This window comes from Sander lucioperca, chromosome 14 (assembly GCF_008315115.2).
Source record: "Sander lucioperca isolate FBNREF2018 chromosome 14, SLUC_FBN_1.2, whole genome shotgun sequence".
Lineage (NCBI taxonomy): Eukaryota > Metazoa > Chordata > Actinopteri > Perciformes > Percidae > Sander > Sander lucioperca.
In genome coordinates this window covers 22,062,432-22,076,943 of record NC_050186.1, presented here as the reverse complement: position 1 = coordinate 22,076,943, position 14,512 = coordinate 22,062,432, and the positions used below count along the sequence as shown (strand labels likewise).

At 41.7% G+C, this 14,512-nt stretch overlaps 1 protein-coding gene across 2 annotated transcripts; it reads left to right on the top strand.

The window, feature by feature from the left end:
* The first annotated feature begins 153 nt into the window (after positions 1–153).
* Positions 154–13,717, top strand: daxx (death-domain associated protein). Of its 2 annotated transcripts, none has more exons than XM_035991467.1 (11): positions 154–632; positions 1,438–1,705; positions 2,318–2,749; positions 4,121–4,252; positions 4,390–4,506; positions 5,217–5,448; positions 7,635–7,804; positions 8,294–8,471; positions 9,150–9,720; positions 10,496–10,631; positions 11,732–13,717. In XM_035991467.1, exons 2-11 carry the CDS (start codon positions 1,460–1,462, stop codon positions 11,789–11,791), a joined length of 2,274 nt encoding a protein of 757 aa, XP_035847360.1. In that variant the 5' UTR covers positions 154–632; positions 1,438–1,459; the 3' UTR covers positions 11,792–13,717. The 2 variants fall into 2 exon arrangements, with proteins under 2 accessions (XP_035847360.1, XP_031151423.1); XM_031295563.2 differs by having other exon boundaries at positions 155–632; positions 1,441–1,705.
* The last annotated feature ends 795 nt before the right edge of the window (positions 13,718–14,512 follow it).

Sequence of the window (14,512 nt, the reverse complement as noted above, 5' to 3'; positions counted from 1 at the left end):
GAGCTCATAGTTTTGTTTTTCCGTTTTTGGTTTGAAACAAAAAACGAAACATCGACCCGTTTTTTCCTTTTTTCGTTTTTGGTTTAAAACGAAAAACGGATTATACTTTAGTACCCTGACCATATTTCTATGTTCTGGTCTCCAGTGCAGTAGTAGGCGGTAATGCACCTATGAGAGGGTTTGCCAGCCGCCGTTACAACCCAAAGAAAAAGAAGAGCAAGTCACCCAATGGCTAACGACATTACTGACTGTAAACCATCTGTCAACCAATCAGAAGAGGCATTGGTGCTGATATGACTTTAGCGGGTACACTTTCGACAAAGAGGTTTCGATCACCGCTCAATAGCATAGCGAAGTTTACAAGCATCGTTTGGTAGACAGAAAGTCTGCGCGATTGAAAGTACGGGCATAAACGGTACCGCGGATTTGTTCGTCTAGTAAGTTGTGTCATAAAAAACAACATGCGGGCTTTTCTTATGTCTCGTTATTTTCTTACTTCGCTTACTTTTCGGTCACAATGCTAACTAGCCAGCTAACGCTAACGTCAGCTAAGTAGAACATAATTTTAATGGTGCATCGTGGTGGAACATTATCCTCTCTTGTCGTCACGTTAAACAGCTGATAAACAAGAGGTGGGTATGTGTGAGTGAGTGCGGCATAATGTGTGATAGTGCAAAGCTTACTTTCTTAACGATTGCTTTTGTCTAGCTAATTTGCCAACTGTAAGTTAATGTTACCCTATCTGTTAACGTTACCAGAATCAGAAAAAGGGTTTATGGCCACATTAAGTTACACTTACGTGGCCTTTTTTACTTTTTATCAAGCTTCGATCGTGTCGCTATTCCCTTTACCTTATCGATGCCAGACTGTTAGTTTCATTTCTGAAACCACAGACATCATAATAATACTCAATTTCCCTTATTGATGCCTGACTGTTAGTTTCATTTCTGAAACCACAGACATCATAACATGAATTAAGGAGCAGTATTAGCTCATCATGGCTAAATTCCCAAGCATATGGCCGTGTTTCAGAGTGTTAATACCGGGGAGTAACATGGGCGGGAAGTATGGGAACTTTTGGTTTAACGTTAGTGATACTAGAAATAATATCGTTACTTAAGTAACTTTACTGTACTTAAGTACAAGTTGAGGTGCGTGTATTGAGTATTTCCATTATATGCTACTTTACACTTCATCTTGAAATCCAATATTGTTTCTTTTTACTCCACTACATTTATTGACAGCTTTAGTTACTACCAGATTTAGATTATTAAAACAAAATATTAGTGGTTGGTCATCATTGAACCCACAGCATCACTCATGTCTCACTAGAACACTGCCAATTTCATATTGTTAGATTTCCTACTGCTTCTTTGACATCTTGATCTTTCAGTTCAGGCCTGATCGACATTCTCCCCGTTTGTATTTTTCTGAAAGCAGAAAGCACCATCGTTATTGGATGGCAGTTGCCCCTTCCTGGATGGCGGATAAGATCATAGTCCTTGATGATGACGACGAAGAGGAGAGTCCTCAACCCTCCTGTGCTGCCTCCACCTCCGCCTCGTCCTCTAAGCATCAAGCCAAACATGTCTCGCCGATCAAAGCTCCGCAGCCTGCCCCTACCCACATTACCCAGTCCCCTTTTGCCTCAGCGAAGAAGCTGACTCATGTTCTGCAGGCAGAGAATCAAAAGTTGTTCGCTGAGGTGAGCTTATATTAAGGGGCACAAACTGAGTGTTTCATCCAAAGTGGTTGGCCATTTAACAGTGTTTTTGTACTCTTCAAAAAGATTATTATTTAGAAATATGACGAAATTATAGTTGGTTTTCTGCTTAAACACTGGTTAAACACTAGACAAAATATACATGTCCAGTCCAAAGTATATTTTCCTTTGGCTGGTAGCTTTGTTATTTTCTGTATGAAATCAAAATGAATATACACGCTGGAATTAAAAGCTCTGTTTTGAAGAAGTCATGAAACTATTCCAGTGTGCTAATAATTTTTGCTCTCCATTACATTGATCTTTGTTCCCAGCAGCACCTGACCCCATAAAGTATTTGTAGATGTGCACACGTACATGTTAACTATTGACAATGGTCGTAATACCAGAGAGTTGTAATTATATTGACAATACATTGTGACTGGGTGTGACCTGGAAACACCTGAATCACAGTGTGTGTGTGTGTGTGTGTGTGTGTGTGTGTGTGTGTGTGTGTGTGTGTGTGTGTGTGTGTGTGTACTTATTATTTGGTTGTCTCCCTGTGTCCCAGCTCTGTCACCTTGCCTTCTCATCCTCCGTGTTTTCTTTTTCTCCTAGTTTGTGGAACACTGCTCAGCTCTCACCCAGACGTGCCCCGAGGTCTTGGCCTTCCTCCAAACCAAACACACCAAGGCCTCCCCTGACTATCTGACATCCGTGGAGTTCAGGAACACCTTGGGGCGATGTTTGACTCGCGCCCAAGCCAACCATTCCAAAACCTTTGTCTACATCAGTGAACTGTGCACTGCACTCAAGCAGCATGCAGCCAAGCGGAGGCTGACCCTCACCAAGGTTAACCCCGGGCCCTCTACCTCATCATCAAGTTCTGTCTCTGTTGCGCCCAAAAGGGAAGACGAGGCTGAAGTTAAGAGGGATGAGGAAGAGGAAGGAGTGAATACGACAGCGGAGGATAAGCCTTCCACCTCAGGGCTGCAGGATGGCAATAATGAGGAAGCAGAGAAAAAGGCAAAGAGGGCATCCAGGAAACAGGTAAGTGTTGAACACTACTAAATGTGATTAGTATTGTTTTTGGCTGATAATGATCTTTAAATAACGCTGCTGATTCTTATAAGTAAAATTGTTATTTGTATGTCACTTTTCTAAAGTTTCCTCAGTGTTAATTAGTGATGTAACGGTATGAAAATTTAACCTCATGGTTATAGTGACCAAAATTATCCAGTTTTTCGGTATTATCGCTGTATTTTTAAAAGTCGGTTCAATATGTTCAGAAAGCACTGATAGGCCGACACAAGCTGACATAGTTTCAAAAAAGTGTAACAGTGTTTATTATATTACAAAAATATAGGCAAAACCTTATCAAAAGTGCAACTTTTAACATCAAAGGTGTCCTCTCCTCCTTCCGCCATGATTCCAACTTCAGGAAACGCACGTTGTAGGCTACGCCGTGCGCCTGCGCGGTAACTTCAGGAGACTCGGATGAAGCTGGGAAGGATTAAACACGCGGTTTCCACACCGTGGTAATCCACCGCGATAATAATGATATTTTAAAATGAAAACGGCAATTGTTATCGTCAACATTTTTATTGTGGTTTGCCATTCCACCGGTAATCGTTACATCCCTAGTGTTAATTAAGTGTTATTTTATAAAAGTAGAACAGAAAAAAAACACGTTAGATAGCGAAAGAGAATACAAGTATCAATAATAAAAGAGCATTAATAAAGGCAAACAAAAAAACACTTTATGCATCATTATAAATTGAGTCAGTGATTAAAGTTGTAATCGGGTAGATAAATAGGACAAAGGAAAGGTTGTAAGGATTAGTATGCTCCCATTTCAATTCAATTTACTGTGCAGGCTTGATTTTTCTTGAAAAACCCTTAAAGGTTCTCTAAGCAATGTCACGTTTTTTAGGCTACAGCATTTTTTGTCACATACAGCAAACATCTCCTCACTATCTGGTAGCTGCCTGTCCCCTGAACACACCGTAAAAAAATGCGGTCTCTGTAGACAGCCCAGGCTCCACAAACGGCAACAAAAACAAACTGTGCTAACCTCTACCACCAAACATAACAAACAATGTTCCAGCCAATAACTGACAAGAATGATTGGGGGGTGGGGGTTGGGGGGGTTAGTGCACGGAAGGGAGGGGGAGGGGATGGGATGAGGAGGAGGGAGGGACGAGCTAGCCTCCGTTTTGTTTGACAATACTTCGAACGTCAACAAGAAGTGACATCACTCAACATCGCTTAGAGCACCTTTAACCCATTACGACATTCTTGACATACAACTTAAGACTGTAAAGAACAACCAGGGTTATTATACGCCTAAACGTATCTCTCTAGGCAAACACGCCTAACCCTTCATGTCTTTTCTCAACACGTCTCCTCGATTTCTCTCAGATAGCGTACCTGGAGAACCTACTGAAGGTGTACAACGACGAGATCTGTCGCCTGCAGCAGGCTGAGCTGAGTTTGGACGACCTGGGAACTGAGGACTCCCTATACATCCAGGAACACAAGCTCAAACGCAAGGTTAGACTGGAATCTGATGCAGCGTGGGTGTCCACTGGTTATAAACACTGCCCAAAGCTGTAAAAACAACCATTACGCCAGTTTGTGTAAACACCTAGTCACACCTCTTCTTCTGCCCTATCCTTCTCTTCTTCCAGATGATGAAGATTTATGAAAAGCTGTGTGAACTGAAGAACTGCAGCACGCTAACAGGCCGAGTCATTGAGCAGAAGATCCGCTACAGCGGCACTCGTTATCCTGAGATCAACAGGAAGGTGAGCTAGTTGTAGAGTAGTTTAAAACTTTGTTTACTAATCGTGTGACTGGGTGGTTTTATCTACGCCCTGCTCCAAACTCCAGAACTAACTGCACGTCTGACTCTCAACATGAACACAAGATTACAATAATTATACAATTACAATATAATTCCTGTAGGGTTACTGTAACCCCATAGTAGATATAAGTAGTGTCCTCTAACCCTCTCAGGCATATCTTGAGCGCTTCTTGGTGTGGAGTAGTGTTTTGCGATACATACATATTATGAAACGGTTTACATCCTCACTGTCCGCACTATCGTTACTCTCTCTTCTCTCCAACATGAGTTGAGACACACACACACACACACACACACACACACACACACACACACTGCTTCAGTGCCCACATAGCACCGCCACCTCTCACTCACTCACAGTGCTGTCTTCTCGTTACTCGTCTCATATGCTTGAATATAATAAAATGCAGGTTTTGTTATGGTGTTAGCTAATTTATCTTTAATGAAATCAAAGATTTTAAGCTCAATGTTGTGTCAATCTTTCTCCTTGGTATTGAATGTTAATTTTCTAACCTTGATCTCGCATGAACCGGATTATTAGAACTTTTTATTGAGGTTTACAAAAACACCCAGAGCACAGTACAAACTTGTTTATGTGGGGGAATTTGATATGATCCTGATCCTATATCCCACATTCCTTCCTCGTGTCAGATTGAGCGTTTCATCAACAGTCCTGAGGCGCTTAGGAACCCTCCAGATTACCCAGACATCCTCCAGCAGGTGCTGCGTGCCAATGAGCGCCACAATCTGTCCCTGAGCCGAAAACAGCTGAACCAGTACGCCCAGGAGGCTTTCAGGGAGACCGGGAGCAAAATCCAGGAGAGACGTCACCTGGACCTGGTGTACAACTTTGGCTCGCGCCTCACTGACCCCTACAAGCCTGGTAAGGCCGCGTTCAGACTGCCTGAGTCGGCCGTCCGACGGTCCAGTAAAAACACAGGGCTTTCCATTCATTTTAAATTGGGGAAGTGCGTTTAGGCTGCGGCGAAAAGTAGAGACCGACTCAACTTCTGGAGAAACGCAACCCCACATCATCCTGCTGTGACCAATCATATAACCAGAGATCAGACTTGTATTTGTGTTTTAAGCTATGGTTTCAGGTGGTGTGAAAGTCCCGTACAGTAAACAGGAAACATCACTGCCTCTATCGCTGCCACAAGAAAGTTTTAAAACTCTATGATGGTCAAAAATTAAACGCAAGCACTGAACTGCTCTGGAGTTTGTGTAATAGCTAAATGTTTCCTGCAACAACAAAGCACTCGCTATGTCTCACTCGCCTCTTTTCTTTCACTCTCTCCTGTGAAATAAGGCTGCTTTCATGTGTGGTCGGAAAAGTATTTATCTATAAGCGATCTGACAGAAAACAGTAATTGTGAAATATCTACTTGTGCTTTTTTGGTGGGCTTAAATAACACAACAGGACATCACACAAACGGGCCGTTTCATTGACACTCCCCCGCCGCACAACCCGGCGGAAAATCACCAGACCATTTTTTTTTTTGTTGGTTTGAATGCCCCGTAAGGCTTCAGCCAGAGATATTAAGGTTGTCAACACAAATACATAGTTGATACACCAAAAATAAACCTTTAGTTTTTTCTGGTTTGAACATACAAGAACAGACCTTTAAGGTCAGTTCTTTAAGGGTTTGAAAGTGTTTATAGTTGACCCTTTTCTTTGCCTGTCATACATTAAAACTGCAATTATTTCCAACTAATAGAAACAAGAATTTAACACAGAATCATACCAAAAAGATTTTCAACAAAGAGAGATGCTGTAGGCTGAAACTGCAGCTACTCATTTTCAGTTCCTTCCTGTGCCATAAATTACTTTTATATGAAATGCAATGATTAACAACCCTTCTTCACTTTAAGTCATTGGCTCTCTTATTTAAACAACTTTTGGATATTTTCAGGTAGTATACAAAAGGCTGTATACAAAAATGTAAAAAATTATGTAACGTAACTGTTAAAGGTCAAATATGTAATACCGACAACTAGCGTTTAAAATAGTTACTGCAGTCCAAATTCAAAATACTGGACAGAGTCGTCTCCCCCGCCCCCTCCTGCCCAGACTCAAAGTTCACGGAGGTTGCCAGGTTGAGAACACAGCATCAATGTTGCCAGACGCTAGTCTCACATAGCCAGACACAGCACAGCGCAGCGGAGTAGCTAACGTTAGATGCTGGCTATGTTGACAGTCATAAAAGCCCGTGCTCACGCGGAGCTCTGTACCCGACTGACAACCACCCATTCTCGGCTTAAAATTACGGCAACAGCCGCTAAAACATCATCACCTCGCCGTCCTTTCTACCTGACTGACAGCCACACTTCTTCGGCTTAAAATTACGGCAACAGCCGCTAAAAACACAACTACCCCCTGTCCTCTCTACCCAACTGGCAAACACACTTTCTTGGACTAAAATTATGGCAAACGCTACTAAAAACACCCCTACTTCGCTGTCCTCCCTCCCAAATGACAGACACCTTCTTGGCTTAAAATTATGGCAACAGCCGCTAAAAACGGCACTACCTCGCCGTCCTCTCTACCCCACTGACAGACACACTTCCTCGGCTTAAAATTACGGAAACAACCGCTAAAAACAGCAAAACTCCCGGTCCTCTCTACAGATTTACAGCCCCCCTCTCTTGGCTTAAAATTACTCAACGTTTGTCGGCTACGGCCGCTGAACAGGCTACACGTTGTAAACAGCCGTGGCTCGCTTGCCTGGTCCTTCGATAACGTTAGCAGTTAGCAGGGTTAGCTTGGCAGCGTTAGCCAGGATCAGTCAGGATCACTTTACTGGCTGTGTCAAATATTTTGCGAGTAACTAACTCAAGTAACGTTACTCTATAAAATTCAATGCGAGTACACAAATGTTGAAATGACTGAAAACGCCTGTCCCCTGTAGCCGTGATAACCCCGGCAAGCCGGCCCGGCTGTCAGAATGGGCAGTTGATACCAACACACAGGCCAAAACACAGACAGACATTCCCTCGGGAATTTAGTGATATCACTTTTTCTTTTACTCACACTTTGCTCTCCTCTCTTTTCTGCACCACCCTCTAAAGCCACGGACCCGGCTCTGGCGGACCCGTCACTGCTGCGGAAGCTTCGGGCGAACAGAGAAGTGGCTCTGTCCCGTCTGGAAGAGGTCATCACTAAGTTTGCCGTCAAACAAGATGACACGGAGGAGCACGAACGGGCCAAACGACTGGAGAAAGACAGCAAGGAGAAAGAGGTATGAGAGGAAAGCCATCACAGGCATCTTCTGCTTTCAGCACATTTCATGTCTTAAATGACAGATCTTTCACTCTAAACATTCTTACACCGTAGTGGCAGAATAGTTTGATCCATCTGAGCTTTTCAACTGCATTCCCTCTCAACAATATTGTGTAATTTATATATAAATCATACCTCTCAGAAATAAATGTAAACCAGTAGCTGCCTAGAAGAAAAACACGATAGGAAAAAAGAAACAATAATTTTTTGGAAAATGGTCAGCTGTTGGATAAAACTCGTACAACTTTTTTTTTCTCTCCTGGAAAACAGGAAATTGAAGTGCAGCATGATTTAGTTCCACTTAACACCAGAACGTGATGTATGCTATGAATATTAATGTATGACCTGACGATTATTTAGTTTCTTCTTTTTTCGTTCTCGTTCCATTTTTCACCCTCTCTCCCTGGCTATCTGCTCTTGTCCGACCTTCCCGCGCCGTATTTTCCAGGTGCACAAATCAGAAAATGGAGAAGCAAAAAAAGTGGTGAACGGAGTGGCAGAGGAGGAGGAGGAGGGGGAGGAGGAGGAGGAAGAAGAAGAAGAGGAGGATGACGATGAAGAAGATGAATCGTCAGACCCAGACATCGAGGAAGAAATCCAGGCCAGCACGCAGCAGGATGGACCAGGTCAGAGCAGAGTTAATCATTCTTCGGTTTCTTTTTTTAAAATTCTGAAGTTTGATGGTAAATCTAGTGTTGGTTTTCCTGCCACTGGTAAAAAATGTCAGCACGTTTCTAAAACATATTTTGGTTTAGTTTTGAACACGATTCTCTAGATGGTATTGGGTTATATAGAGTCTTATTTAGAACGTCTCCATTGGTGATGATGATGAGTATCTCCTGGGCAGCTCTGTTGCATATTAGGGCTGCACGATATGAGGAAATTATGTAATTGCGATTATTTTGACTGATATTGCAATTGCGATATGATTCACGATATTGGAGGGAATGATCATTTTTGTATCATTATTCTCATTTTCATTGAAAAATATATTTAAAAAATTTTGCGAGGATCTGTACCAAACAAAGATTTTTTTCTTTAGTCTGTAGGAAACGATTTGTAGGCCAGGATGTCTCTGCAGCACCACAATACTTTATTTTAGAATGGTTTGACACATATTTTGCCTTCACCCAATATTGCGCCCCCCTGCGATTTGGATATTGCACTAGTTCATATTGCGATTTCGATAAAATTGCGATTAATTGTTGTAATTGTAATTGCATATGTTCATTATGAGGTAGCAGTTTCTCTCACTTGATCGGTAAAATCATTCGTTTGTTGCATTAATTTCCCCCTTTCTATAGACGATGATGAGAACGATGACGACGACAGCAACGAGGCGGAACCAGCATGTGACGGTACCAACAAGGAGGATCAGACGGATCAGCAGACGAGAAGCGTGTCTCCAGGGGAAGAAGGAAGCGCCAAAGATGAGGACGAGGAGCCAGTCACAAGTGGACTCAGTCCTCTTTCTGATGACAGCGAGTCTCTAATCCCTCCGCTGTCTGCCCTCCCCTCCCCTAGACAGAGCCCCAGCCAATCAGAGCCAGCGCAGACAGACAGCCAGACGCCGTTGTCTAACGGTAAACCTGCAGGATCAGAGGAGCCCGTGGATTCCTCCAATCATGTTCCAGTCGTGCTGGTAAGCACCAGCAACGTTGCTAAGGACTCTGCCGCCGCCGTCTCCGCAGCAGCGGCCAACGGAGTGTCTTTGCCCCTGTCGCCAGCAGTCGTCGTAGAAAACTGCGACACACAAACTATCAATGGAACGTCGTCATCGCCGCCGCCCAGCCCCAAGACCACGAGGAGCAGGAAGAGGAAGAGGGGGGAAGTAACGCCAGGGAACTCCCGAAAGCACACACTCATCCATGACAGGTACTGGAAGGCATTATTGGCTGCATGACATGGACAATACGTGACATACATTTATAAGATATTGTGATGGGAATATGAGTAATGCAAACAGGGTCTAAAATTAACTTTTTGGTCTAGCTACTAATGGCTGGTAAACTGAAAAAAATCGGCCAAAATATTTTTCAACCAGCTTCAAAACTGTAAGATAAAAAATGAATACAAAGAAATGAGCAGGCGCTGTTTAGGTAGTAGCCCAGGCAAACACCGCAGTGTATTGTGTGATGTAGCAGAATGGAGGGAATGAGGAAACAAGGATTTGTTCGGTAATCAGCGACTAGCCAGACAACTACTTACTTACAAGAGCAAAACAATCCCTTCACAACAAAACCAGACATCTGTATTTCTATTTCTTGATTTCCACCAAATTATGGACTTTTAGTTCTCTTTTTAGTTTGGTTTCAGCACCCTCAAACTAGTGCTGTGTGCACGTACTCTAACATGCAAAGACTAAAAGGTTGATTTAAAGTTTGTTTAACTTAGTCTGGGACTCCTTAGTCAAGAAATGGCAAATCCAAATTTGGAATGCCACTTTAAAACAGTTCTAGATCGAGGCTCGTATAAAATGTTAGTTAAAGCCGTAGTACACTTTGATTAATAATGATGTTGCTTTGGATACATTTAAAGTTGTTTGTATCATATTCGGTTTTTGTTGATTTTCTTCTAACTCTTATATTCTCTCCCCATTTCTTTCTCCCTCCACCCCACTCTGCATCCAACCATTGTCCCCCCCCCTCAGTGAGGTGGATATCCCTCTGGAAATGGGCGTTTTCAGCTGCGATTCTCCGCAGCAGGCAGAGTCGACCCGAGCAGACACACCAACCCAGGAAATAGTCAGCAGCTCACAGTCGACACCGCCTCCAAAGAAAAACAAGGTGGGGGCACAGAGAAAAAGGAATTTCGGGTATAAATGGCATATTTCCGCACATAGGGGCAACTTTTTAAAACCTAAATCTGGTCATTTCATGTGTGCAGATCCTGACTTTACAATTGTGTCAATTTGTAAAATCGTACCTCTTAATGAGTTAGATTTGATCTAGTGTACAACCTTGTCTCCTTTTACAATGTATTTAACTGAATAATATTACTAAAATATATAATTCCTCAGGTTGTTGACACAGTATGTTATACAGGTGTTTCTCAGCTGTATCTAGGTCACATCAGCTACATTAGCTAATATGATTTTCCATAAGAATCTTATCTTGCATCACATTGTCACTTGAGGCTCTTTTATTACTGATTTGTCACCCAAAAAAAATACCCCTCCTTTTTTTAAAAGATTATTTTTGTGGCTTTTTTGCCTTTTAATGGACATGACAGGTGAGAAAGGGGAGAGAGAGGGGGAAGGCGTGCAGGAAATCGTCACAGGTCGGAGTCGAACCCTGGACCTCTGCGTCGAGGCATAAACCTCTAAATATATGTGCGCCTGCTCTACCCACTGACCAACCCGGCCACCCCCCCCTTTTTTTTTTTTTTTTTTTTTTAAAGAGAAACAAATCAGTTTAAACTGATGTTCACGCAGATTTGATTTTCCTGTCGACCCAAAACTTGTTTCCTGCTGCAAGTAGACGTTCTCCACCAAAGTTTACAGCAAATAAGGAGCTTTTTCACAGCGAGGACAGCTCGGAATATGCTTCCTTCTGGAAGAAAAAAACAACAGAATTGGAGATAATGTGTTTCAGCCAATGATTGTGCTCCAGACTGCCTCAAATTAAGACTAAAATTAAATAATGGTAGTGATATCTTTTTTTTTTAATAAATATAATTTTCATAAATGTTAAAACAGATTTTTACTTCCGAGAGTTAGTTTAACCAATTTTCACCCGTTTTATTATTCAAATTTAAACGGTGATAAATTCAGATTTTCTTTAAAACTGTGTGTCCGTGTGTGTGTCCGTGTGTGTCCGTGTGTGTCCGTGTGTGTCCGTGTGTGTGTGTGTGTGTGTGTGTGTGTGTGTGTGTGTTTGTTTTCCAGGTCAACGTGGCCACCCAGTGTGACCCTGATGAGATCATCGTCCTATCAGACTCAGAATAACCTTTTTACCTCTGACCTCTCACTGAACTCCGAGACTCTTCCACATCTCGCCTGGATTCTGGGACAGGTCTCCTGAGAGGACGCGTTTCTAAAGGACTGTCTTTGTCTGCTGGCTTTGTAAGAAGAGAAAAAAAAAATGTCATACTTTTTTTTTTTCTCCAAACAACAATTGTGAAATTTCTGTTATAAATATGATCTTAACAGTAAATGATTTTTCCAAACTACAACGCTATTCTTGGCTGTGGAAAACAGGAACAACTATGAATTTAGTACCTCTTGTCACTTGATTACATATTACAATACATATATATATATTATTTTTTTGGGGGGGGGGAAATCAAGGGGTCTTCTTCTTCTGTGTTCCCTAGAGAATACAGCTGTCCTTTAGTCTGACCAGAGAAACGTTGGCTGATGTTGACCTCGGAAGTCTCTCTCTTTTTGCGGTAAAGATGACTATTGGACGATCCAAGCAGGCAAACGCTCTGTCACCGTGTTTTCCTGCCTTCAGTGCAACGTTTCAGTTGGTCGTAGCGTTGAAATGAGTTTTTTTGCTTCTCGGAACGCAGAGCTAAAAACACTTATTTTGGGGTGATTGTCCCTCAACTTGAACTTGTGTTAGTGTGATTTAGGTAAGAACCCAGTGCCTGAAAACATGTACCGTGCAGCCCGACGCGTGGCCCAGACGGGGGAGTTTTGTTTTCACAGACACTCGACTGGCAAGGGCTCCGTTAGCTCACTGCCAGTTTGTTTACATTTCTATATTATAGATGCATTTCTTTTCATAAAGGAGAGAGTGGAGGTAGTGGTTTGTATAAAGGTATTTTGAGAGGACTTTGTTTTACTCGCTATTTATGATGCATTGATGCTGAGCTGTGCGGTGGTTTGTAGTCCGCTGTCAGCAAGATGTGTGGACCGCAGCAGTGACATTGGAGCCTGACGTCTTTTAATGTTTTCTTTTTATGTTTCCCCTCAAAACGTATTTCTATTTTCAGGTTTCTAATAAAGTACGTTTCTATTTTTTATTCAGACTTTTGTCTGCTGCAGGATAGCTGGATAGTTTCCAGATAGCTAAAAAAAAAAAAAAAGAGAGAGAGAACGGAAGTTAGGATTGAAGTAGCTCGTTCACTGCATCTCAAACAGACTTGTGTCCCAGTGACACTGACCTTTGCCTCTGCCCGGCTACAATAACTACTTTTATTTACCCCCCAGTTTAAGCCCAGCCCAAATCACAACTCCCCACAGTAATTATTTGTATAAATCCAAAAAAAAAAAGTCAAACCATAAATGCCATTTTCTTTGTGTAACCAAACCTGACCCAGTTAAGGATCCTGAACACCTGAGTGTAATGACTAGAAGGAAATGTTAGTCTGACCTGCAATGATTCACAAAACATGTTTCAGAGTTGTTGGGGCAGCTATTACATTTCTGTCTCCTCCTGTCGATACACTGCATGTTCAGATAAATTTAGCATTAGTTAAAATTTAGATTTTACATTTAGAATAAAGTTTGTTTATTTTTTGTAGTTAAATATTGTTGCACAGTGCAACTAAGTGCAACTTGCACTTAAGATCTCCAGCATTTGAGAGATTATTTGTGTGACGACCAGTATATAATGCGTCCTTTATTATAACTAGTTGTCTGGCTGGTCCCTCCATAATTGAGCACTGTTACAGTTGATAGAAGTCTTTTGTCGAAGGGTAATTTCTCAACTTTTTTTCCCTCCGGAATCCCATTTTTATTTAATTGTACCACAGGTTAAAATTATATTTTGGGGGTAAAAAGCCATTTCAATTTCACGAAATTGTAGGCTAGTCCTGGAATGTAGCTACGATCTATCGGGCATCATATATGCAGAGGAGTGATCCATCATTCACTGTGAAATTTTTCTTCTTAATTTTTGATAAATAAAAGATATGTTTTTATACAGCCTCTGGGTTGCTGATTTGGATTTTGACTTAGTTCTTAAACTAAATAATCATAGCAATCCTTGGCCTCATGTTACCTAACACGTTACACGATACCTAATGTTCTGATGTGTTACACACAGTGCGGTATACTGATTTTTAAATCTGGATAAAAGAGGGTCTGGTATCATATTGGTACTTGGTATCAGCAGATATCCTGAGTTACATTACATTACATTTAGCTGACGCTTTTATCCAAAGCGACTTACAATTGCTATATATATATGTCAGAGGTTGCACGCCTCTGGAGCAACTATGGGTAAAGTGTCTTGCTCAGGGACACATTGGTTGATGTATCGCAGTGGGAATCGAACCCGGGTCTCCCACACCAAAGGCATGTGTCATATCCACTACGCCATCACCACCCAGAGTTGTGGTATAGAGAAAGGAAAAGTTGGATCGTGGCATCTGTAGTTGTAGTTTCTTTGCCGCATTGCAATATTTATGTATTGCCAATTAATAGCATTAATGTTGCTGTTTTCTTTGAGCATTTAGACCCTGCAAATGCTCTTTAACCTGCACAGTTAAAAATCAGGCTTAAACCTGCGTAACTTCTGTTGGTCTTTAAAAAAAATGTCCAAGATTTAGTCTTTTTTTTTTAGACTTGAACAGAGATTAGAGACAGACAAAATCCATCATTTGCACCAAATAATTTATTAATCCATCATTTTGATACAGGGCAGAGGTGAATAATGATGTACTGTAGTTTATTACATTATTAGTACCACTCAGGATTTACATAAAAACGTATATTGTC